This window comes from Emiliania huxleyi (assembly GCF_000372725.1).
Source record: "Emiliania huxleyi CCMP1516 unplaced genomic scaffold EMIHUscaffold_48, whole genome shotgun sequence".
NCBI classification, from domain to species: Eukaryota; Haptophyta; order Isochrysidales; family Noelaerhabdaceae; genus Emiliania; species Emiliania huxleyi.
The window spans coordinates 217,159-239,925 of record NW_005198391.1 but is presented as its reverse complement, the minus strand read 5'-3'; the positions used below and the strand labels follow the sequence as shown (position 1 = coordinate 239,925).

The following is a 22,767-nucleotide window of genomic DNA, read 5'->3' as shown; positions in this document are numbered from 1 at the left end:
GGGCTGCCAGTACCCCATCGCAGCAGCGTCGCCGCCGCTGCAGTGTCGCCGTTGTCAGCATCGCCAGTGCACAAAGCGCAATGGACCACAGGTCTGCACTCATGGCACAAGCTCACTGGTGTGAGGATTCATTGCCACTGTACAAGGTGCTGTGCAGCACCTTAGGGCTACCTGAGTACTGCCATGTTTGCTGCATCAACAGGGGTGCAACTGAGCTGCAACTTGAGCTAGAACTTGAGAGGCTGCAACTCAGGGATGAAAGTACTGCCAGCCAAGTTTAATTGCTGCTGCAACCCTGATTTCTAACTCTGTGACTCCAATGGGTCTACGTCTCTGCTGTGTTAGGATCATCAGAGGTGTCGAGCGGTGTCGAGCGGTGTCGAGCGGTGTCGAGCGGTGTCGAGCGGTGTCGAGAGGGGTGTCGAGGGGTGTCGAGGGGTGTCGAGGTGTCGAGTTTGGCACCTTGACACGGACGAGCATGGTTTCAGCCTAGATGGTGTCGAGGGGTGTCGACTGTCGAGGGGTGTCGAGGGGTGTCGAGGGGTGTCGAGGGGTGTCGAGGGGACGGTGTCGAGTTTAGAGTCGAGTTGGCATGGGTTGTCGAGGTGTCGAGTCGGTGTCGTCGAGGTTTGGTGTCGAGGTGTCGAGGCCAGGGCTCAGGCCGAGAGCATACTGAGCAGGCGCGCATGGAGGGATCTACTGGCGAGACTTGGGCGTGTCCGTGTGAGAGATCCGCGGATCTCCAGTCTTAATCTACTATCTCTACCCCAACACTCTCCTGTTCTTGCGCAGAGATGTCCATTACTCTTGTTTGATGACCCGCCACTCAGACCGGCCACTCCGCCGCCATCCCCCGCACCGCCTTTGCGAGGGCGAGCCGGTTCGTCCCCGGCATCGACTTGACCAGCCAGCCGAGCATCCTCCGGTGGTCGCGGCCGCGCTGCGCCCACGCCCTCTCGAGCTCGTCGTACGTGCCGATGCCCTTGCTGTTCAGCTTTTTCGAGAGCGCCGGCCCGATGCCAGCCACGCGCTCGAGCGAATCTGCGTCGCCCCCGCGCGGGGTCGACGGGCGCCGAGCAGCCCGCGACGCGTCGCCCGCCCCGCTGCTGGAGGGTGCTGCTGGTGCGGTCCTCGTGGCGGGCTCGAGCCCGTAGCCGCGGTACTGCAGGTGCGCCTGGAAGGGTGCGAGGGAGGGCTGCCCCGCGGTCGCCGCCGAGGCGGCCCACGCCGCACTGGCCGCGTCGGCGCCCTGCTCCTCGATCAGCCAGCGCCACACCCGCGCCAGCGCCTCGGCGTCGACCAGCGCGTCGTGGGCGCCCTCCAGCGCGCCGCCGCGGGGAGAGGCTCGCTCGAAGAGGGCTCCGAGCGTGAAGGGGCCGGGTGCGCCCCGGGTGTAGCGCGGCCGGGGCCGCAGCGCGGCGCGCGCCAGCGGCAACGTGTCGACAAAGGCCGCCCGAGGCTCGCTGAGCAGCGGCGAAGGGCCGCCAGTCGCATCGCGCACGCAGCGCCGCAGGATCGGGACGTCAAACCGGTCGCCGTTGTGCGCCGACCAGACGAGCGGCCGCGTCTCGCTGACCAGCGTCTCGCGGAGCCAGCCCTCGAAGGTTGCCCACACCTCTGCGAACGGCCGCGCACCTCGCTCTGCCAGCAGCTGCTTGGTGATGCCGGTGACCGCGGAGGCGCCCGGATCGATCTCGCATTGCGGCATCACAAACTCGCAGAAGCTGGCGCCGCCCTCTCTCCGCGAGTTGGCCACGACGCACGCAAACTGGACGATCTCCGCCTCGTCCGTATTGAGACCGGTCGTCTCGAGGTCAAAGGCGAGGCCGGCGACCCACTCCTGCTGCGGCAAAGTCGCCAAGACTCTGCAGCGGCGCGAGAGCCGCACCGGTGCGGCACGAACAGCGCGGCAGCGCGACCAGGACGACGCGAGGAGGGTGAACAGAGTCGTCATTCGCGTCGGAGGCGGCGCTGAGTTCGACGAGGGCCTGGCGATTAGAGGCACACGCACGCACATCTCGAGGTCTCTTGGAGCGGAGCCCCGGCGATACCTCTTGTACCGTTCCTGTACGCCTCGGTACAGACCCTCGCTCCGTGTACAGCTCACAGCTCACTACATGGTACCTCCGGTGAGATCGCGGAGCGAGGAGATCGACGGCAACTTGGCCGTCATGATTGCTGGTGCGATGCAGCCGCACAGCTTAGTCCGGCTAGCACTCGATACGATAGCCGGCACCACGGAAGCCTGCGGTGTCGTGGTGGCAGTCAGGGCCGGAGTCCCTGCTCACAAGTCTTCTTGGCACCTCGGCCAGGAGCCTGCTTGGCAACTCGGCCGTGCAGCATGTAAACCGGACTGATGCCCGTCCGGCACAGTATTTCCCGTCTTCGCTCGATACGAAGGCTGATGCCGTGCGAGCCTGGGGCTCGACGTGGAGCTGGGTTGGAGCCCCAGCAAGCGGCAACTCGGCCGCGACCCGACTCGGCAAATCGGCCGAGCTCGGCGACATTCGAATGATCTCTGACGTCTGTTCTTCGTCTACTTCGGTTCCCACCACGAGCACCTCGGCTTCGTGGGCACGGATCTTCTCTCCTTCTTCACTTTACCGGCTCGCTCTCATCTCCTTTGAGCCACCACCACCGCCGCTGCCTCTGTCGCCGCCGCCGCCAGCCCTCGCGTAACAAGGCTGTGCACAGCGAGCCGTGAACAGCGAGCCGGCGCTCAAAGAAAAAATTGCGCGCGCGTGCCAGCCTAGATGGTCCCAGCCCGTGCAAGCCCCACCCGGCTGGCGGGTGGACCTAGGGGCGTGCCGCCCTGCTTGCTCTAGGTGAAACGTCTAAAGGACGAAGATGCACGGAGGTGCGACCAACTCAGCACGACGGGCGGAGAAGTCGGGCACTAGACCAGGAAGGACTGGGAGAGTGTGAATGGAGGGACACGTGTGGTTCAGACGTCCCCCCCCTCGACGTAGTCGAGTCACTCACATGGATAGAGAGGAAAGTGTCCCTCTCGATGGGGCATGGAACATGCACTGGAGAGTCTATGGCTCTCGCGGGGGGGGGGGGCGGCACTGTTCGCGACTCGCGGCGCGGCGCCCGCGCCCACGTCTCGGTGAAGGAGATTACTTCCCATCCGACTGGGAGGAAGGCTCCTTGACATTCATGATCTTGTCCCGCAGCTCGAAGAAGCGCTGGGGTTTGAGCGGCTTCGTGAAGAAGTCGGCGAGGTTCTCGTCGCTGCGGACGAAAGGAACACAGATCTTGGCTTCTTCGATGGCCTCGCGGATGAAGAAGTGGCGCCGCTCGACGTGTTTGAGCTTGCCGTGGTTCTCGGGGTTGTAGGCAGAGGCAATGGCTGTCGCGGGGGAAGGTGACTGCACCAAAACCCGCGAAGAATCGAGAAGGGAACTTGAGATTGGCCTGCGCCGCATTTAGATATAGTGTCCAGTGGTCGAATTGTGTCGGCGGGCCCGGGCTTCAATGCCACCCATCCGGTACCCCGCCCCGCGACAAGCCAGTCCAGCTGCCTCCTCGCTGGAGCAGCCTGGGGACCCCGGCTCTCGCCACCATCAACTCCATCGCCGCCGCCGCTCTCTGGACGATGGCAACTTTCTACGACCAGAGCCTTGCACCGCTGAAATATGACGACGGGGCACTCTTCTGTCCAGGATCGCGGCGACTGCCACATCGTGGGGGAGGCTGGGACATTGGTGCGATGTGGCGACGCCGCGACTTTGGCAGTATTTCGCTCTCCTCTGCCTCTCGCCTCTTCGGTTTCGCTCCTCCCGCCGCCCCGCGGCGCTCAGCTCGGATCGCCGCGCGCGGCTGACCAAGCTCTACTACTCCCATGTTGTTCAATTGACATCCAGTCGACCGCTCCGATACGCGATAGGCTACTACCTTGAGGCCGTAGAGGTGCGCTGACAAACTAGGAGCGTGCGCCGTGCAGACGCAGAGGAAGAGGAAGGAGGAGAAGTCGAGGGGCGCCACACACGAGGGTGGACAGCATGGTGGAGGGCAGCTCTGGCAGCAGCCAGATTCTTTGCGCATCTGCGCCGCCAGCCGCGCCGCACTGCGGCGCAGCCGCCGCCGCCGCGAGCGAAGCGGCGACAGCAGCGCGGAATTCTCGGCGGTCTTTTTCTTCTTTTCCGGCTGGGCGGCGATGGCCATCTTGACGCACCGAACGACCTAGCCACTGTGGGCTGGTACGCTGTCGTCCGCGGACGTGCGCGCAGAGGACTAGTCGAGACAAGGAGGCGTTCCCTTGCTCACTCCATCCATGTGCATACTCGCGCTCGCGCTCGAGAGCCACCCTGACTTCCCTCTGATTCTCCTCTTCAACCGCGACGAGCGCTTTGACCGCGAGACTGAGCCGGTCGCGCCGCACGAGGACGGCTGCGTACACGCGACCGACGTCGAAGCGGGCGGCACGTGGATGTCGATCAACTCGCACACGGGAGCGCTCGCGGCCCTCACCAACGTTCGCTGCGCCGGCCCGACTGGCCGCCCTCTCGAGTCGCGCGGCGTCCTCGTCCGCAGGGCCGTGCTCGGCGAGGCGTGGGTGGCGCTGCACTCCAACGCGTACGCCTGCTTCAACATGCTGTGGGGCACGCTCCGCGCCGACGGGGCGAGTGAGCTCCGGCTGAGCGCCTGCGCGCCCTCGTCAGAGGGCGACTTTGCAGTGAGCACGACGGAGCTGCGGGTCGAGAGGGGCCGCGCCGCCGTCCTCACCAAGACCAACGACGCGAGCGGCCAGATGACGGGCCCGGCGTCGGCGGCGGGCTCCGACGCGGCGTGGCCAAAGGCGGCGTGGCTGCAGCAGGAGGTGGCGCGGCGGCTCGAGGGGGCGCGCCCAAAGTGCGCCGGCAGGGCGGGCGCGGAGGAGCTGCTGCGGCTCCTGATGCCCGCCATGAGCACCTCGGCGCTGGCCGGCGCCGCCGCAGAGGCGGCCGAGGCCGCGCGCGGCGTGCACTCGCACCACGCGGCCTGGTCCGAGCGGCGGCTGCAAGCGGCGCCCTTCATCACGCCCTTTGACAACCACGCCGGCCCCGAGCCCGCCGCGGTGGGGAGCCACGCGCCCGGGTACGCGCCCTCGTGGTACGGCACGGTCTCCCAGACGGCGTGGCTGCTGAGCAAGAGCGAGGCGTGCGTGTGGGTGGCCTACCGCGAGACTGCGCGGCCGCGGGGCGATATGACGCACGGCGCGGGCGGCACCGAGCCCGCGGCGGTGGGCGAGCACGGGCCGTGGCGGTGGCAGAGGGTGCCGCTGCCACGGACGTAGCCGGCGGCGCGACAGGCAGTGGAGCGTGCGCCAGGCGTGTGAGAGCAGGAGTGGTGGAGAGTGGTGGGGTTGTGGGCTGTGCCTGTGAGATTTGTTTGTTGGACTGGTGAATCAGATTGCGTCATCGTGGCCACAGCACACCGTGGCATTGCGCGGCTTTGCGGGCCAGGTCTTCCATGTACTTCACCGTCACGTAGCCACCGTTGTACTTAGCGTACTTGCCCGTAGCGCCGAGGACGGCGAAGACGTGCGTGCTCGCCGCTGTGACGCCGCTCTGGCGCTCGACCGCCTTGTCACGTGGTAGTTGCCTCGTGTGAGATAGTGATACGGTGAAAGCTGAAAGAAGGGGAACATAAGACGTTCGACACGAGGCAGGGATTTTGCCCGCGTACCCGCGACGGTACCGCACGCACCTCCGAAGATGACTTGGTCCTCGGCGTCGTGGTCGCCGCCGACGTCGTCGTCGTGCTCGTGGCCGTGTGATACGAGTACTTCTCGTCCCAGAGGCTGCCCAGAGGTGCGTGCCGCTGACATCGGTCGGCAAGAGGTAGGAGAGGATTGTGAAGAGGCCGCCTCCGTCGATGGCAAGCTTCGTGCCGCTTGCCGTCTCCGGGTGAAGGGACATATATGTCTTCAGGACACCTTCTGCTTGGTCCTCACACCGCACGTCGTGTCGTTGATGTCCAGGTCAAAGTGGTAGGCGAGGGACGTGCAATCGACGAGCTCGGGCTCGGGCTCGGGCCCGGCCGAAGCGAAGCCAACGGTACCACCGATGAAAGGCGCGGCGAGAAGAATGCGAAGCATCATCTGCGAGCGTGGTGCGTGGACAGAATGTGAGACGCCTGCTCCACAAGCCCTCCCGCCCCTCTCGCGCCACTCCCCGGCCGCTCGCCGCCCCCGTCGTGCAAGCCTCAACGACGCCGTCCACTTTACGCCAGCCGCAACCGTCTACGTCGACGCCTCCGACACCATCCCCCCGGCCCCCACCACCGCCACCCACACAAGCAAAGCTCAATCACAAGCAAAAACCCGTGACGAAAAACGGACGCACACCAAGCACTAAGCGTGAGGACGCGATTTCGAATTCGGAGGTGCATCTGAGCAAAATTGGGCCCGCTCAGGTGTGAAAAAATTATAAGGGTCATAGTCGCCGATTCGATCCGGAAGCCACTCGACCATCGAGAGGCCGTCGGCCGAAGTCGGCAAACGTAGATCAAATGGTTAGAGATAGCGTCCACTCAGCGACCGATACCCGTAACACATTACCGAGGGAAGTAGTACGAAACCTCAGAAAAAGGCCATGGGCGTCGAGAGAACATTCCCTCGAGAGGACAAAGAAAGGCGACGCACCCCCTCCTTGCGCAGTGTCCCCCGCTATGTGTCGCCAATTGGGTCACGCTATCCTGTGCAGTCAGGGCAAGCGGGGGCGAGGCGCAGTCCCATCTCTCCTGTGTACGGGTGGGTTCTGTCCCTAGTCTCAGAGGGGGGCAAGAAGGTAAGAATATCTAATTTTTTCAATCATAAGCAAAGCTCAATCAAGCCGTAGCCGTGACCCGTGAGCACGTTGGAAACGTCTACGACAATCCAGCCCAAACTGTGTGTGTGTGAGAGAGAGATTTAGCAATACCAAACAACTCTAACACTCACACGTCATTTGGGGCCTGGAGCCCTGTTCACGCGCGCGCGAGACGTGCAGACAGGGTTGCCAGGTGAGAGCGAATGGCGCGGTTCACGCCTCGCACAACAGAGAGAGAGATTCGCTCTGCATGGTGGGACATAAAAGAGAGCGAGTACTTGGGCGAGTAGGCCGTGCGGTCAACGCTGCCGCGCGCGACTTTGCGCGCGAGGCGGCGCAGCTTGAGAACGGCGGTGGGCGAGAAGCCGCCGCCGAACGTCTCGTGGAGCAGCAGGTTGAAGTTGTTGCGCTTGACAAAGATCGCGTCGTGGTAGAAACCGCGATGCGCCTTGACGTAGCCGTGGCCGGTCTTGTGGGAGAAGGGTTGGCCGGGCTGCCCGCGCGCCTTGCAGCCCATGTTTAGGCGGCGGGCCTTCTCTTCGGTGTGGCCGAAGGCGTAGGAGTGGCCAACGGAGGAGGGCGTGCCGCCACTCGAGGCGTTGCCAACGCCCGGCGAGGAGGTCTTGAGGAGGGGCGTCCAGAGCTTGATTTCATTCACCTCATCGCACCCCCCCGGTCCCGGCTCCCGCATGGGGTTCTGCGAGGTCACAGTCTTGTACCCCTCGTTGTACTGCCGGGTGAGCTCTGGTTTCTCCTTGTCGCCGTGCACGACCGGCGCGTTGGCCGGGGCGCGCATCGCGTCCGCCCAGGCGGCGAGGACGCCGTCGTGGGGCCGCCGGTGGTGGGCCTTGTTGTAAAGGTAGTCGCCGAAGAAATCGACTGGCATGCCCCGCTCGAGCGCGACCCGAAGGGTGGGAAGCGCCGCGGAGAGCCAAAGGCCGAGCTTCCGCTGCAGCTCGTCCTGGAGGGTGTCGGAGGAGAGGGCGGTGGCGTACGTACCGTCGACACAGACATCGAAGGCCTTGCCGGCGAAAGGCGTTGAGGCGGAGACGAAGCGCGCGGCTTCGCGGTTGTTGACGGCGCTGTCTCCGAGGGACAGGTTGTTCTTGACACGTGCACATCCCGCGCCTTGACGAGCTCCTGGTGCGCGTACCAGTCCTTGTGATTCTTGATGGCAGCGAGCGCCGCGGCCGCGGGTACGTGGATTTGCAAGTGCCAGTTTGAGAATCGCGTCGGTAGCTGGAAGGGACTCGGGCTCGGGGAGCGGGACGCTCTTGGGGTAGAACTCGGTCAGGTAGCCGCCGCGGACGGTGTGGTGCTTGTTTTTGTCGCGGGCGTTTGTTGTTGTGTGTGAGAGAGATTTTTAGCAATACCAAACAACTCTAACTGTGTGTCACAGCGCAAACTGCATTGTGTGAGTTTTGGATGAGGAGATTGAGAGCCGCAGCCCTTCCCACACCTCCTCTTCCGGCGTCTCCTCGCGCGCCTTACGCAGCGCCTTGACTGCTGCAGCGTTTGCCGACATGCCAGGGCAGCGGCAGTAGGTCTTGCCGGCGAGCAGGCAGGCCCTGCGTGCTGCGCCTCGCCCGGCTTCGCCACGTGCGCGCTGTCGCCGTGGTCCCTCGAGACCAGCGCCGCCTTGAAGCGCCGCTCGGCGCACGGCATCGAGCAAAAGTGAGCCCGTCGATAGCCAAGCCAAGCGCGCTTAGCGAAAAAAAAACAGTGCGCCGCCCTTGTGCTCCGGCCGCTGCATTCGTCAGCGCCCCGCATTACAGTCCACGCCGTCGCTTCGGCCATCGGCGATGCAGGAGCAGCTCTCGTGGCGGATGTGCGTCCGCGCCCCTGCCTGCAAGCCGATCGCACCGATCGCAGCGGCGCGCTGGCCGCACTGCCACTCCCCACACACGCCTCCTTCGGTGTGGCCCGTAGACTCTTCTGGCTCGATGCTGCAGTCAACCTCGGGATGCCCATCCCGGTGCTGCTCTACCCAGGTGCGAGTGGGTCGCGCGCAGTCTCCACACAGCGATCCCACGCCCGCCGCCTTCACACGGGCGCGAGGGCGGAGTGCGCGCGCACTCGCAATCACCTTCGGCGCGGGGTGGGCGGCGGGGCCGGCTGTGGCTGGTGGGGAGAGTCGGCGCGTGCGGCTCACCGCGATCCACCCGTCGGCACGCAGGAGTGCTGCTGCGAAGATGGCGCGCGCTCGCCGCCGCCGCACAAGCCCCTAGACGCTTTGACACGCCTCGCGCCCGGCTTCGGAGAGTGGCTGCTGACGCGTGTGGCCCTCGGGGCGCCGCGGCCGCAGGTACGTGCCGGCGAAGCAGCCAGAGCTGATGAGCGACGCGGCGAAGCAGCTCGTGCTGCTGCTCTGGGTGTGCGCTGGCCTCGTCTTCGTGATAGGCTTGATGGCGCTGGCGGCTGCGGTGAGTCCGGTCGGCAACTCGGGCTGGATCTACCTGGCCTTCGCCTTCTACCACGCCGCTGCCTTCATGCTCTGCTTCTTTCACGTCCTGCATGCCGACGTCTACGGCTTTGACGCGCGCCGCGCGCCCGCGGCCTGCGGCCCACACCTCGCACCGCCCGGACTGCGTCCGCTCCCCTCCCCTCCCCTCCCGTCAAACCCAGGTGCGACTCAACACCTTTTGGTGCGGCTACAACGGGGCCCTGGCGGTCTGCTACGTGATCGGCGCCCGCCAGAACGAGCGGTGGCGGCGTCCCACCTCCCACACCTCCCTCCCTCACCCCTCCTCGCGGTGCGCGTAGGCACCCTCGGCAACGTTTTGTGGTTTCCGTCGAAATGGGGCGAGCACCCAGAGTACGAGAACTCGGTCGGCGGGTTTGGCGGCGGGATGAACTAGCGGAGGCGGCCGCCGCTCCGACAGAGGCGCAAGGCGGCGGCTCCGCTGCGAGCGTGGCGGAGGCGGCTGCGTTGGCCGGCGGCCTCCGAAGGCCAGGGGCCACCCCTCTTCCCCACTCACTCACACTTGCGGCTTGCCTGCCACCTTCCTGCTCACCCACCCACCTTCAGTCACAGCGCCCGGATACTTGTCTGACGAGCGACGGAGCGGCGGCCGTCGAGAATCCCCAGGGGACGGGCGACCCCCGGAGGAGCACAATTCCATAGATGTCAGGCGAAAAATTCTTTCTTTCCGGAAGGCGGCAGCCGGCGAGGGCAAGGGTGGTGGCGGGGAGGGAGGCGCTTGCTTGGTGTTGCGCTGGGTGAGCAGCGCAGTTCTAGAGCATCGAGCTTTCAAAGCATCGATGGGTGAGATCGACAGCCCGCTCGTCTTCCAGTGCGCGTCGTGCCGCACGGTTATCACTGACTCGAACCAGCTCGTCTGCACCGTCGAGGCGCTCGATGCGCTCATTGTAGACGCCGTTCTCGGGGTGACCGTCAGCCCTCCTGCGGACAGCGGCTCAAACAGCGCGCTCCAGGGTTCGGAATTCCCGGCGGATTGCATCACCTGCGACGCCTGCAGTGCGCCGCTCGGATGCCAGTACTCCACTGCCCCCGCCGCAGTCCCGGCCGCGCTGGCAGAGCAGGTCGTCTGGCGTCAGCTCGCGCCTCGCTACGCGCTGCGCCGCGACGCCCTCGCCGCGTACGCGCTCGGGACGGCCGGGCTGCATCACAACCACGCGCTTGGCCTCTCGTCGGACGGATTGCAGGCCGCCCAGGCCGTCGGCGCTCCTGAGGACGCGCGGTGGCAGGAGACGCGCTGCAGCCCCGACACGGGGGCCGAGCTGGTCGCACTCGCGGCGAGGGTGAAGGCCATCGAGGCCGCCTGCATGCCGAGTGGCGGCGGCGGTGGCGGCAGCGGCGGCCGGGACGACGCGGCGCGCGCGCGCATCAAGGACTTGACGACGTCCCTCCTCGCACTAGAGGCGCGGCTACAAGCCCTGGAAGACGGGCGCGAGGACAAGCGCGCTCGCTGCGGGTAGCGACCAGTGGCTCGCGGGATGTGTTTTGTTTTTGAGAACCCTCAAACAAGCCGCATCCCGAACCGGCAGCCGCGCCACCACCCGGCACACCCGGCAAACCGGAACCGCCGGGGGGCGCACAACATAAAGCACCCTCTCGCTTCTCTCAGGCGCACTCGAGCGACGCCGTGGCCCCATGCGGGCGCCGCCGGTATCTCGGCACTATCGCGGCTCGTGCGGCACATGAGAGCACTCTCACAACAGGACCGACCACCTCCGCGCTGCGCAGCTTGGGCACGCCCAACGAGAACCTCTTCCGTAGTGCCCCCGCCGCCGCCTCTGCCGTGGCTCTCTTACGAGCACGCTCGACGAGCACGCCGCTCCTCACTCCTCCTCCACCCGACCTTCACTCCTCCTCCACCCGAACCGCCCCGCCGCCGTCGCCGAAGTCGTAGCCGTTTGGCCGGTGCGCGCCCCCTATCTGCGCCAGCCGGGCCGCCACGGCTGCGTCACTGAGCTCCTCCGCCGACTCCACCTCGCAGTGGAGGTGTGCCTCCTGCAGCACCGCGCCGACCGCACCCGTGTGCAGCAGCGCCCGCGTCCGCGTGCGCACGTCCACCTCCGCCCCGCCCACCGTCGCAAATACGTACTTTGGCCGGCGCGAGACGACGCCGCGGCGGGTGTCGACGCCCACGACCAGGAAGAAGGCCCAGTAGACGCGGCCGGAGTCGCAAGCAGCGGCGCGCAGCGCGGCGAGGCCGTCGTCTCCCTCGCCGACAATCTCGACCAAGTCGGGGTCGGCCCGCGAGTAGCTCAGCAGCAGCCAATTTTGCGGCAGCGACGTCTCACGAACGCGCATCCACCCGTCCTACCAACCAGCCGCCGCTGGAGTGAGACAGAACTCGAGCCACACACAGAGCGGGCAGATGGCCGACCTCCGCTTCGAAGGGGATGCGCAGCTCGCCGTAGACATAGTGCCTATGGACGCAACTCAAGGCGTGTCGAGGACGCGCCAGCCTCGCCTGCTCGCCGGGAGACGGCTCCGGCACGTCGGCTCCTCCGGCTCCTCCTCCGGCACCGCCGCCTCTGCCACCGCCTCAGCCGCCGCCTCTGCCGCCGGCGCTGCCGCTGCCACTGCTTGCGTCGTTGGCGCGGTCGCCCGGCCCTCGCCCCCGCCCCCGCCCGGTGGCGCCTGGGCCGCCTGCTCCGCCTCTGCCTCCTCCTCCCCGCCGCCCTCGGCAAAGTCGTAGTTGCCGTGCATGGCAAAGAGCTGCTTGAAGTGGTTCTGGCAGAAGAAGCGGCGGCGCGAAGGCGCACACGAGAAGCTGGTCGCAGAGAGGGTGACGTCGCAGTGCGCGCAGCGAAAGCAGCCCGGGTGGCCAGGCGACTTGCGGTGGAAGAGGCGGCCGGCGGCGACGAGCCGCTCCGCGTCATACACCTTTCGGCTGCAGACGAAGCAAGCGTCGCCTGTCGGCGCCGCCGGCGGCCCTCTCCTCTTGCTGGCACGGCATGTCGGGCAGACGGGGCCAAAAGCGACGAAGCGACGTCCGCACGTGCGGCACTCCTTGCCGCTGCCGCCCGCGCCGGCGACAGTAGCCTTGGGCCTGCTCGCCTTCGTGTTGAAGGGCAGCTTCGCGCGCCTTGCGCCGGCCATGCTCAAGGCTGCGGGGCCTCGCCGGCCGCGGGGGGCCGGACCCTCCCGCTCCCCGGACTGGCCGCCCGCCGCGGAGGCAGCGGCCGCCTTGCGAGCCGCCCGCGCCTCACGGCGTGCGGCGGCGGCGGCGCGGAGCGCCTCGCGCTGCTCTGCCAGGTGGAGATCGCGAGCCTCTCGCGCCGCGGCTGCCGCGTTGGCCTGCTGCGCCGCCGCCCACTGCGTCCGGAAAGTGGCGAGCAACTCAAAGAGCTTCTCTGGCCCGTGGTCGTCTCCGTCTTTGCCCGCTTCGATCCCGAGCCGCGCCGCGCTCGCGACGTACAGGCGGCGCGTCTGGGAGAGCAGCGCCTGCAGCGCCTCCTGCTGTGCGACGGCGTCGCCGAGCCAAGCGCCCATCGCGACGGAGAAGGGGTCCGGCTCGCCGCCCCGCGCCTTTGCCGCGACGCCCCTGCACACGCGCTCCACGAGTGCGGCGCCGCGCTCCAGCTCGCGAAGCTCGGCGGTGATGCGCTTCCACGACACGCCGCTCGCCTCGGCCGCCCCCTCGAGCTCATCCGGCCAGCGCCCGGCCTACGCACGGAACGGTGCCGCCCTCGGAGGGGAGGTCTGCAGGGCGACAGCTCCGCTCGCACGCGGCCCGCCGACAAAGGGAGCCGGTCCTCGGCGAGGGCCACGAGCAGCTGCAGCAAACTCGTGCGCTGCTTGGCGCCCATCGAGCGGACGTCGTCGAGCCGGCTCAGGATGGTCAAGTGGCAGCCGGCGGCGCTGCCGCGCGACGTGCCTTGGTTCATCTCGTTGCCGACGAGGACGAGCAGGCCGAGCAGCTCCTCAAATCCGGACGCGAGAAGGACCTGGCTGCAGGCGCGGCCGAGGCTCTCGAGCATCTGCTGCGCGAGCGCAACCTACAGGGCGTGTCCGGGTCGGAGGTCGACGCGGACGCAGCGGTGTGGAGCCGCCCGCGGAAGCCGAGAGCGGGGGCTGCCTGCGCGCCGGAGGCCTGCTTCGCATGCAGCGCGTGCACGCGGCTCGTGAAGAGCGGCACGGCGTGTACCTCCCAGAAGAAGCGCTCCACCGTCGCGAGCAGCTCCGGGTCGCCGTCGTACGGGGCGATCGCCTCGATGTCGTCGGCGGTCGGAAGGCAGGGCAGCAGCAGCTCGACCGCGCTCGGGGTGAGCACAGACTCGTCGGCCGCAACCACCGCCGTGCGGATGGTTGCGTTGTCGAGGCCGAGCTTCGAGAGGCCGATCGCGATGTTGTTCCACCGCCGCTGGTCGAGGAAAGTGAGCGAGCCCTTCTTCAGCACGCCACCAATGGCGCCGACCTCCTGCCCGACCCTCTCCGCCTCGCTCAGCTGCTTGGCCGCGCGCTCTCGCACGAAATGGTCCCGCACCAGCGCCTGCACCTCCGGCCCGACGCTCTCGCGCAGCCGGTCGAGCGCCGGGGAGATCTCGCCAAACACAGTCGGACCAACCAACCGATCGGGCACCCTCTTCCAAAAGAGCCGCCGTCGCTCAACCCTTGCCTCCTCGGCGGCCGCAGCTTGCGCCGCCGCCGCCTCCGCCGCCGCCGCCGCCGCCTCGCGCTCCCTCTTCGCCTTGGCCGACTCGCCCGGCGGCTTTGGCGCGCCACGAGGTGGCGGCGGAGGCGCTGGCGGTGCGCTTCGTGGGTTCGGCGCACCCGGCAGCATCGGCGGCGGAGGAGGAGGCGTAGGCGGTGCCCCTGGCGGCGGCGGCGGCGGCGGCACGCCGGGTGGTGGCACTGGAGGTGGCGGCGGCGGAGGCGCCCCCCCTGGCGGCGGCGGCGGCGGTGGTGGCGCCCCTGGCAGCGGCGGCGGCGGCGGCGGCGGAGGCGCACCCCCTGGCAGCGGCGGTGGCGGCGGCGGCGGAGGCGCACCCCCTGGCAGCGGCGGCGGCGGTGGTGGCGCCCCTGGCAGCGGCGGCGGCGGCGGCTGCTGCGCGATCTGCAGCTTTTGTTTTCCACCGGCGTTCGCGAGTGGAGCGGGTGTGGAGGACGGCTTGGGCGGCGGTGGCGCTTCGGCGGAGAGGCCAAGGAGGGCACAGGAGGCTGCCTCGAGGCACGAGAGCGCCTGGTGTCGCGTCAGCATCCACTGCGGATGACGCGACACCAGCTGCTGCGCTGCGAGGCTGAGCAGCCCCAGCCCGCCACGCTTGCGCGCAAACTCGACGCCCCACTCCGTGGCGCCTATTGTAGGTGGGGAGCGGAGAGTGGACGTCGCCGGGTGTGGAGCCTTGCAGCACCTCGCGGATGGCAGTCGCCCTCGCGCAGCATCTGAACGCGGAGCAGCAAGCACAGCGACAGCCGCAGCCCTTCTCCCCGAAGAGCCTCGCCCGGGTGTGGCGCCGCCTCCGCCGCCTCCGCCGCCTCCTCTGACGCAGCAGAGAGCAGTCCGGCGGCCGCCTCCGGCGTCAGCTGCTCGTGCCCGCCCCACACCCACAGCACCTCACCCAGCAGAGATTGCGGAACCTCCTTCGCCAGCGCCGCCGCGCGTGCCGCGGGAAGTCCCTCGCCGGCCCAGAGCGCCTCGAGCAAACCCGTGTCGGCGTCGGTCGTTGGAGGCGCCGACGGCAGCGGCTCGAGCTCGGACCGTCCATGCACCTCCTCGGCGGACTCCTCCCCCTCCGCCTCGATGTTGTTGGTGTCCAGCGAGATGTGCGCGAGGCCATCGTAGGAGAGGAGAGACGCGCCCACCTGAGTCGCGATCGACGCCTTGACAGCGGCCGAGAGAGCAGCTGGCACCTCGCGCTCCTGGATGTCGAAGGACGCCACAGGCTGCACGAAGGCCTGCATGTCGCTTCGGTGCATGCTCACGCGTGCGCGCTCGAGACCGCTCACACCCTCGCCAACCCAGCTCACAAATGCGCACTTGACCTGATTGGCCGCCGCAAACATGAAGCAGCCGTAAATGACGAGGTTGTCGTCGAGGCTGCCCAGTAGCTCTTCAAACCCACCCTCGCCCGTGGCGAGCAGCTGCAGCCGCTGCGAGTCGTCGGGGTCGTATCGTGCAGTCAGCCAATTGATTCGGCTCGTGCTGTGGACGAGCGCGAGTGGCGCCTCGAGTTCCTCGGTATTCAGGCCGCTCGTATGCCGCCTGGTGTGGTAGTCTTGCAGGACCGAGTCCGACATCGTCCCGAGATTTCGTGTCGCCATGGTGATCGGATCACAGACACACTCCCAACCAACAACACAAATGCTTGCGCCCCTGCCGCCGCCGGCGAATGCCCGAAGTCAGCGCGAAATTCTTTTGGAGCACAGCTCCCTGACTGACTACACGGCGCCTCAATCAACGGTATGGCGGGTGGAGTGCTCTCTACTGCCGCGGCGCCCCTGTCGGTTCGGAGGCGCCCGGCGGCCGTGCGCTTGGTGCCGACGTCGACCGGCTGGCTGCTCCCGCGGCGCCGAGGCGTGCCGCTTCGGTCACGTCACGCGCGCTGCGAGGTGTCTTTTGGCATGTCGGCGCTTGGCAACGACGCCAGGAAGCTCGCCTTCCTTGCCTGCGGCCGCAGGCATGCGAAGTGCCCGAACGATACACCCGACATTCTTTTCGCAGTGATCTGGATGGGCCTTGGCGCTTGGTCGGACGGGGAGGGACCCGCTCGTCGCTTCTTTTCGCCCATCTCTATCCCCGTGAGGCCCGTGTGTATATAGACTCCGGATTAGGCATTGGTTTTTAGGAGAGCGGAGTAGGCCTCCGCCGTGGGTCTGCTAGGCGGCAGTCGCGTTTCTTCTTTCGGCTTCTCCAGATTCGCAATTTCTGCCCCTGCTCGCAGTCGTGAGCTCCGCACATTTCATCGCACCGCGCCTCGCGCTCTCCCCTCTCCGAGTGAGACGCTCCACACAGCACACGCCGGCGCCGCGCAGCCGGCACCGCGGCCGCGTGCGGCGCCGCAGCGCTCGAGCTCGCCAGAGCACACGGCGCGGCGGCGCCCACCCTCTGCTGCCCGAATCTGGCGAGCTGTGCAGCTCTGCCCCGCGCGCCTGAGGGCCAGGCTCCCGGCCGCTGCGCGCGCTGTTGCTCTCCCAGAGCGCCCCTTAAGGTCCAGCGGGACTCGCCGCCAACCTCCTCTCTGCGCCCCGCGCCCCGCAGACAATGCTGTCCCTCTCCGCGGCTCCCCTGTCCTTCTCCGGCGCGCCGGTGCTGCGGCCGACCCGCATGGGGCCCAGCCCGACCATGGCGGTCGAGGACCTGGTTGGCGGCATCAACGACCCGATCTTCGGTGGCACACCCGAGGGCAAGGTGTGGGACCCGCTTGGCCTTGGCGCGGATGAGGCGTCGCTGTACCGCCGCCGCTGCGTCGAGATCAAGCACGGCCGCGTGTGCATGGTCGCCTTCCTTGGCATGACTGTTGGGCCCAACGAGGCGCGCGCCGCCCTGCTACCGCTGCCACCCTATTGCGCGCGCGTGCGGCGGCCGCAACACCGCCCGTCCCTGCAGCCTGACGCCGCCTCCCCGCCGCCGCTCGCAGCTCTTCCAGCCTACGCACCAGCTGCTGTCCCCGTCGCTCGGCCTCCACTTCGACGACATCCCGGGCGGCATCGCCGCGATTGACTCGGTTCCGGCTGCGGGCTGGCTCCAAATCATTGCGCTCGTCGGCGTGCACGAGCTCACGATTGCCAAGCAAGACTACACCAAGGAGCCCGGCGAGATCCCAACCTTCCTCGGCTTCAAGTCGGAGGACCCGGAGGTGTTTCGCAACAAGCAGCTGAAGGAGCTCAAGAACGGCCGCCTCGCGATGATCGCCGTGCTCGGCGAGCTCATGGCGCAGAAGGTGCCTGTCGCACACAGACATGCGCAGACACGCGCACACGCACGCAGACACGCACGCAGACACACACGCACAACGCACGCACGCACACTGCTCACCCGTGTGCAAGGGCCTTGCTCTTTCCATACCGTGGGCCCCTACCTAGGAGACACGGAGATGCGAAGTGGCCCCCTTTTTCCCCACGCGGCTGTTCGACGACGTTTATCCCGACACTTCATAGGTGTCCGGCATGGGCACCTACGAGCAGCTCGGCCTTATCGTCAAGGACGGCGCCGCCCTCGCGGGCGTTGAGCTGCCTTTCTAGAGCTGTACGTGTTCTCTCTCTCGCTGCTGCGCCAAATCTAGCATGGTCTCTGATCGAGTGGTCTGCCCCCGCCTGCCCCCAGCGCGGCGCAGCGCGCGCCGAGCTTCGTGTAAGCCCCTGTCCCTCTATCTTCTTTCGTGAAAACAATTAAGGGATGGGGGGACGGCCAGGCCGAAGAGCTGGGAAGATTCTGTCTCAATCGTGTTGTGCGACCCGCAGTGCCCCTTCGTTCTCGTTCCTGACGTTCATGTTCGATGTTGACGTTGTAAATCGTCTCTCTCATTATGCGTTCACGGATCACGCTTCACGGCGGTCGGCGCGGCGATGGTTGTGCCCTTTGCCGAAGGGCTGTGCATCTTCACCTTTCGCGTGTTTTTCTCTCGCGTTCAGAGGGACAACACGCTTTCGCCGGTGGAACGGGATCGGACAGGGACACCTGTCACAGCTCACACCTCTCTGTGCTCTGTCTGTATGCTAATAAATAAAGAAAACGGTCAAACTCTGAGACGAGATGGGATTTAGGGACGTGTGTCCCCCTGTCTGTATGCTGTGCGTTTTAAGCTGTGTGTTTTGTATGTGTATCCTCTGACGATGCGGCATGCCGCGAGGGCGTGCGCGCGAGTTGGAGCTTTGAGGCCAGTTGCGCGCGCTGGCGCCGTGGGCGTGGCGAGGACGGCGCAGCGGTCCACACACCGCGCGCAGGCGGCCGGCCGGCCCCGGCCGCCGCAGGGCGCGCCACGGCCAGGCCGCAGCGCCGCAGCAGGCCCCTCTAACTAACTACCAAGAGACCCGAGCGGCACAAACACCACCCAATACACACTGACGTAGACGCTAGAGCGATGCAGATTGACCTCCGGGTGTATATAGGTCTACCCCTACTTGAGCACGCGGTCGAGTGCCTCAAACGCCTTGCGGTACGCCTGCAGCTCGAGCAACATGTCGCCCGAGAGCTTGCTGCGACAGATGGCGTCGTTCTGCTCGCGGTAGGCCGCCTTGGCCGCCTTGCGGAATTGGATCGCGTCGTGCGCGTCGGCGTGCGCTGGCTTGCTGCGCGCCACGCGCTTGCTGGACGGCGCGTCGTAATCCACGTACGAGTCCACCGCACGTGGGCGCGTCGTGCGCCGGCGCACGCGTCCGTCTGCGCGCTGCGCCGCGGGAAGCTCCGCGCCGCTGCCGTCCTGGTCGCGCACGAGCAGCTCGTACTCCTCCGGCACGAGCCGCAGCCACTCGTCGTCGCCGTCGTCGTACGTGATGTGGTGCAGTGACACTTCGTAGTCGTCGACGATGCCATCGTACCAGCGGCGGTCCTGCGCCCAGAAAATGCTGATGCGCCGGCCGACGATCTCCTCGCCGGGGCTCGGAGTGAGGGACGACGAGGACGAGGCGCCACCAGCGGACGAGCCGGCCGGTGCAGCGGCAGAGGAGGAGCCCACGTTGCGTGGCGCTGCCGGCCGCGGGTTGGGACGGGGCGCGGGATGCTCCGGCGCGGGCGTGGTCGCGCACCACAGGGCGAGGCCCGTGCGAATCGCGCTGACGAGGCTTCCCAGCGTGAGGTTGGTCGTGGCCTCACCGCCGTCGCGCCGCAGCACGCGCGTCTTGGACGGGTCGAGTTCGAAGAACTCGGGCGAGAGGTGCACCAGCGCGAGCACGCCCGCGCCAACCTTTGGCCACAGGTGCGACGCCTTTGGCTTCCACTTCTTGGCGTTCGCGTACTGCAGCTCGGGCGGGAGCGGGGCGGCCGCCGCCTCGTCGCAGCCCGCCGCCCAGTACTCCTTCAGCAGCCCGTACTTGGCGTAGTTCATCTCGCCCTGCCCGCCGTGGATGGCCAGCTTGAGGAAAGGATCGAACTTGGAGGTCGCCTCCTCGAAGCAGCCGCCGTGCCACATGGCACTCGCCTCGTCGTTGACGACCTTGCGCCCGTGCAAGACGAAGAAGGCGCCGTCGCGCAGCTGCTTGTGCAGCCACAGCCGCGGGGCCGTCGTCGAGCCGCGCTGGCGGCGCTCCTCGTTGCGCAGATCCATATGCACGCAGCGCGCGAACGCGATTGGCGTGTCGACGCCCTGCACGCGGATGGGGAAGAAGGCACCGACAGCGGCACCGTCGCGCCGCTGCTCGGCGCACCACGCGTGCTCCGCAAAGCTCAGCACGAGGCCCTGCACGCTCACGCGCGGCATCGCCGGTGCGGCCGGCAGCGGCGCGCCCTCCGCCGCAGCGAGCGCGTGGAGGGCGCCCACGTCGTCCGCTATGTACGACCTCTCGATGCAGCGCGCGACGTCCTTCCAGGTGCCGTCCTTGTCGCACACCTCGAGCCGCGGCGCGAGCCGCGGCGGCGGCGCGACAAGCTCCGCCTCATGCACCTCCTCGAGATCGTCGGCGGCGGCGTCGTCCTCGGCCTCCACCTTCACGCACACAGCCATGTCCGCGTCGTCGTCGTCGTCGTCGCTCTCACTCCCGTCGGCGCCCGCGATAGGGTGCACCAGACGGTACGGCAAGGGTACCGAGCCGTCGGTGTGATAGACGAAGAGCGTGCCGCGCGACTTTTGCTGCTCGCGCACCAGCTGCATCAGCTGGCGCATCGGACGCAGCGCCGCCGCCTCCGAGGCCCACGGCGAGTGCGCACCGAGCATGGCCGCCTTGTTCTCGGCCGCCTTTGCCTCGTCGGCCGCGGCGCCCCAGTCGAAGGAGAGCTCGCCGTTTGCGGCCTTCAGCAGCCTGACGATGATGCGCCCCATGTGCACGACCTTGCCCTTGGAGAGGGCAGCAAAGTGCGCGTCGATGGCGCTGCCCATGCGCGCCGCGACCAGGACCTCGCCGCCGTCCGCGAAGCGCTGGTAGGTGAAGATGGTGACCTGCGTCTGGAGGCCGAGCGACGCTTGAAACACCTTGAGGCCGATGCCAAAGTTGTTGAGCGCGCCCTTGTTGCGCACAACCGGTGCAGCCGCGTCCTTTTCTTTGGAGTGGCCAATATCAAGGGCCACGGAGAGGTCGATTGCCGTGTCGGTGAACACGCAGAGCATGTCGCCCGCGCCGTCGCTTGCACCGAGTTTGGCCGGTCGCGCGAGCTCGAAGGTGATGCATGAGGCGCCCGCTGACATGGCATTCTCCAACTGCTCGCGGTGGGCGTTAGCGCGCGTGTGGATCTGGCCGAGCGAGCGCCACAGCTCGGAGCCGACTTGGACGCTGCCCGCGATCGGTGGAGGGTCGGATTGCATCATGGGCCCCTGCAGCGTCGGCCGATGCCACCCAGCCGCACCCAGGCCTGCTGAACACGGGAGAGTCGGATAAGCTGTGGTCCGCTGTTTTCACGGTGCTCAGCACGCCCCTCGGTTAATAACGCCCCCCACAGCAAATCGGTTTTTGCCCTTAACTAGTGCTGTTTTCGTTGGGCCGATTTTCGCTTGACTTGGTCGGTTTGAGCACTATTTTCAGCCAACGCCCACAGCAAATCGGTGAAAACCTGCTCTGCAAGAGCGAGTTTTGTGGCTTATCCGGCTTCCGTCGGTCGTCCCGTGACTGATCGCGCCGCCGCGTTGCACAGTGGACACATGCTCTCGCGCGTGGCGCTGACGGGGACTATTGTGCGCCTCGCCGAGCATAATAGTCCCTAGTCTGGCAACGGCCAGTTCTGTCATCCTGGTGCTCAAGGAAACGGAAGCGGCGAAAGCCGACGGTTGGTAGGAATGGGGCTCCCGGCCAGATTTGGGCTTGGGAGTTGGCTGCGTCGAGTTTTGGATCTCGACGCGCGTCGAGGATAGTGCGATTTTTGGTGAACGATTTTTCGCTTGGCATCGGTGGGAAATCGCACTATTTAGCAAAAACCGATTTGCTGTGGGGGGCGTAAGCTGCGGTGCAAAACTCTGTTTACCACCTTCAAGCACACCCCCAAGACTCCCCAAAACCAGGATGAGCTCCTGAGGTGCCAGTCCGCCCGAGATATGACCGGTTGAAGTTGGGGTTCCACGGTCAGGATGGAGGTGCCGAACTGGATGGGGGTCAGCCGGGGAGGCTGTTGTGGCGCACCGGACCGCCCCCCAGCACCGTGGCCCACCCAACTGTATCCATGGGAGTCACAAACGGTGCTGCACTCGCGGCTGCAAGCACTCACGACACTCAAACCCACCACCTGCCTCCTACCCTGTACGAGGAGCCATTTCACCCGTGCAACATCTGCACAGGTGTACCGCCGACGCTCCAGCGCCCGGCCCCTACTAGAGTAGTCTTGTGGGACCCACAAACGACCAATACATCCACTCGGGGCTGCAGCATGTGTCCGGGGGGGGCATCCCCGTGAAGCAGCCAGCAGGTGCCGGACATGGCGTTGGCCGTCTTGGACCGAGATCAGGGCGCAACTGCCTGTCTCATGGGGCTGAAGGACCGTCATGGGGTCGGCTTTGATGCTGCCAATCAGTCGGGTCGATAGGTGGCGCCCCAGCGAGATGCGTTGCGGGTGCTCGGCGTCGCCTGCTTGAGTGGCCTAAACGCACTCGCGGGAGCCAGAGAGCAAAGGTGTGCGCGAATTGAGGCTTCTGAGCAAGCCCAGGCAAGCCACAGGACCGGCCATGTGCGTGGGTAGTCGAGCGGTGGCCGGAGGCAGCCTCCAGGAGTGGCTCTCAGTTCGACACCTCGGTCTCGACCACGCCCAGACTGGGAGCGGACCACAGCTTATAAGGCTGGGTACCCAGGTACCGGTAGGTGGGTACAGGTTGATACGGGAGCTGCTCTGGAAAGCGGAAAGCGCGCGAAGTGCGAGGAGTCGCCCAGCAGTTAGCGGACTCGACTCTCGACGGACCTCCTCGGACAGACTACCTGGCTCCTGGGGTCAACGATATCGCGCCGGCGAGGGTCGGCTGGCAAGCGACTAATAAGACACGGGTACGGCGATCGGTACGGGCTCGCTTACTTACTTGTTACTTCACTACTCGAGTAGGGCAAAATGACAGGTTCGGTGCCGGGCACCGTCCACCGACTCGCGCTCGGCGCGCGCGGCGAGGCTCGGGTGCCGGGAAGCAGGCGGACATCGCTTCCAGGGAGGGGGGCGCACTTCTCTCCACACCACATGCTAGGGGGGGGGTCCGACCCCCCCCCAGCACCTTCACCACATGCTAGGGGGGGGGGTCCCGAACCCCCCAGCACCTTCACCACATGTTGGGGGGGGGGGCCTGGCCTAAGGACCCCCTCCACAAACTCTTGGTTCAGACCCTCTAGGCCCTTGTTTTTTGAACCTCTTTTGCCAATCCTTTTTCAAAAAAATCACACTGTTAGACCTAATGAACCCTCTGAACTTGTTTAAATTCTTCCCAAATTGGGCTTTTCCCC

The 22,767-nt window shown here is 66.8% G+C and overlaps 8 protein-coding genes across 8 annotated transcripts; 5 read left to right on the top strand and 3 right to left on the bottom strand.

The window, feature by feature from the left end:
- Nucleotides 1-826: 826 nt before the first annotated feature.
- Nucleotides 827-1,954, bottom strand: EMIHUDRAFT_211484 (hypothetical protein; the record flags this gene model as incomplete). Its single annotated transcript, XM_005767700.1, has 2 exons — nucleotides 827-1,318; nucleotides 1,445-1,954. The coding sequence occupies 2 exons, from the start codon at nucleotides 1,952-1,954 to the stop codon at nucleotides 827-829; spliced, it is 1,002 nt and encodes a 333-aa protein (XP_005767757.1).
- Nucleotides 1,955-4,162: 2,208 nt separating this feature from the next.
- EMIHUDRAFT_436780 (hypothetical protein) lies at nucleotides 4,163-5,538 on the top strand. The gene has a single exon (XM_005767699.1). The coding sequence runs from the start codon at nucleotides 4,277-4,279 to the stop codon at nucleotides 5,276-5,278; it is 1,002 nt and encodes a 333-aa protein (XP_005767756.1). The 5' UTR covers nucleotides 4,163-4,276; the 3' UTR covers nucleotides 5,279-5,538.
- Nucleotides 5,539-8,596: 3,058 nt separating this feature from the next.
- On the top strand, nucleotides 8,597-9,652 carry EMIHUDRAFT_211481 (hypothetical protein; the record flags this gene model as incomplete). The annotated part of the gene is made up of 5 exons (XM_005767698.1): nucleotides 8,597-8,622; nucleotides 8,724-8,785; nucleotides 8,853-8,892; nucleotides 9,100-9,221; nucleotides 9,558-9,652. The coding sequence occupies 5 exons, from the start codon at nucleotides 8,597-8,599 to the stop codon at nucleotides 9,650-9,652; spliced, it is 345 nt and encodes a 114-aa protein (XP_005767755.1).
- Nucleotides 9,653-9,978: 326 nt separating this feature from the next.
- EMIHUDRAFT_436771 (hypothetical protein) lies at nucleotides 9,979-10,787 on the top strand. Its single transcript, XM_005767697.1, has one exon. It carries the CDS (start codon nucleotides 10,056-10,058, stop codon nucleotides 10,731-10,733), a length of 678 nt encoding a protein of 225 aa, XP_005767754.1. The 5' UTR covers nucleotides 9,979-10,055; the 3' UTR covers nucleotides 10,734-10,787.
- Nucleotides 10,788-11,118: 331 nt separating this feature from the next.
- On the bottom strand, nucleotides 11,119-15,531 carry EMIHUDRAFT_211479 (hypothetical protein; the record flags this gene model as incomplete). Its single annotated transcript, XM_005767696.1, has 9 exons — nucleotides 11,119-11,580; nucleotides 11,648-11,690; nucleotides 12,032-12,179; nucleotides 12,258-12,352; nucleotides 12,584-12,933; nucleotides 12,996-13,265; nucleotides 13,415-13,850; nucleotides 14,376-14,565; nucleotides 14,622-15,531. 9 exons carry the CDS (start codon nucleotides 15,529-15,531, stop codon nucleotides 11,119-11,121), a joined length of 2,904 nt encoding a protein of 967 aa, XP_005767753.1.
- A 940-nt stretch (nucleotides 15,532-16,471) lies between these two features.
- Nucleotides 16,472-17,451, top strand: Lhcf6_1 (light harvesting protein; the record flags this gene model as incomplete). The annotated part of the gene is made up of 3 exons (XM_005767695.1): nucleotides 16,472-16,726; nucleotides 16,848-17,150; nucleotides 17,368-17,451. The coding sequence occupies 3 exons, from the start codon at nucleotides 16,472-16,474 to the stop codon at nucleotides 17,449-17,451; spliced, it is 642 nt and encodes a 213-aa protein (XP_005767752.1).
- Nucleotides 17,452-18,326: 875 nt separating this feature from the next.
- Nucleotides 18,327-20,701, bottom strand: EMIHUDRAFT_464471 (hypothetical protein; the record flags this gene model as incomplete). The annotated part of the gene is made up of 1 exon (XM_005767694.1): nucleotides 18,327-20,701. The coding sequence occupies exon 1, from the start codon at nucleotides 20,664-20,666 to the stop codon at nucleotides 18,327-18,329; it is 2,340 nt and encodes a 779-aa protein (XP_005767751.1). The 5' UTR covers nucleotides 20,667-20,701.
- A 295-nt stretch (nucleotides 20,702-20,996) lies between these two features.
- On the top strand, nucleotides 20,997-21,292 carry EMIHUDRAFT_211475 (hypothetical protein; the record flags this gene model as incomplete). Its single annotated transcript, XM_005767693.1, has 3 exons — nucleotides 20,997-21,029; nucleotides 21,097-21,125; nucleotides 21,202-21,292. The coding sequence occupies 3 exons, from the start codon at nucleotides 20,997-20,999 to the stop codon at nucleotides 21,290-21,292; spliced, it is 153 nt and encodes a 50-aa protein (XP_005767750.1).
- Between the last annotated feature and the right edge of the window lie 1,475 nt (nucleotides 21,293-22,767).

Coding starts and splice junctions, on each gene's coding strand:
- EMIHUDRAFT_436780 (XM_005767699.1), top strand. CDS start 4,277: ATGTGCATACTCGCGCTCGCGCTCGAGAGCCACCCTGACTTCCCTCTG.
- EMIHUDRAFT_436771 (XM_005767697.1), top strand. CDS start 10,056: ATGGGTGAGATCGACAGCCCGCTCGTCTTCCAGTGCGCGTCGTGCCGC.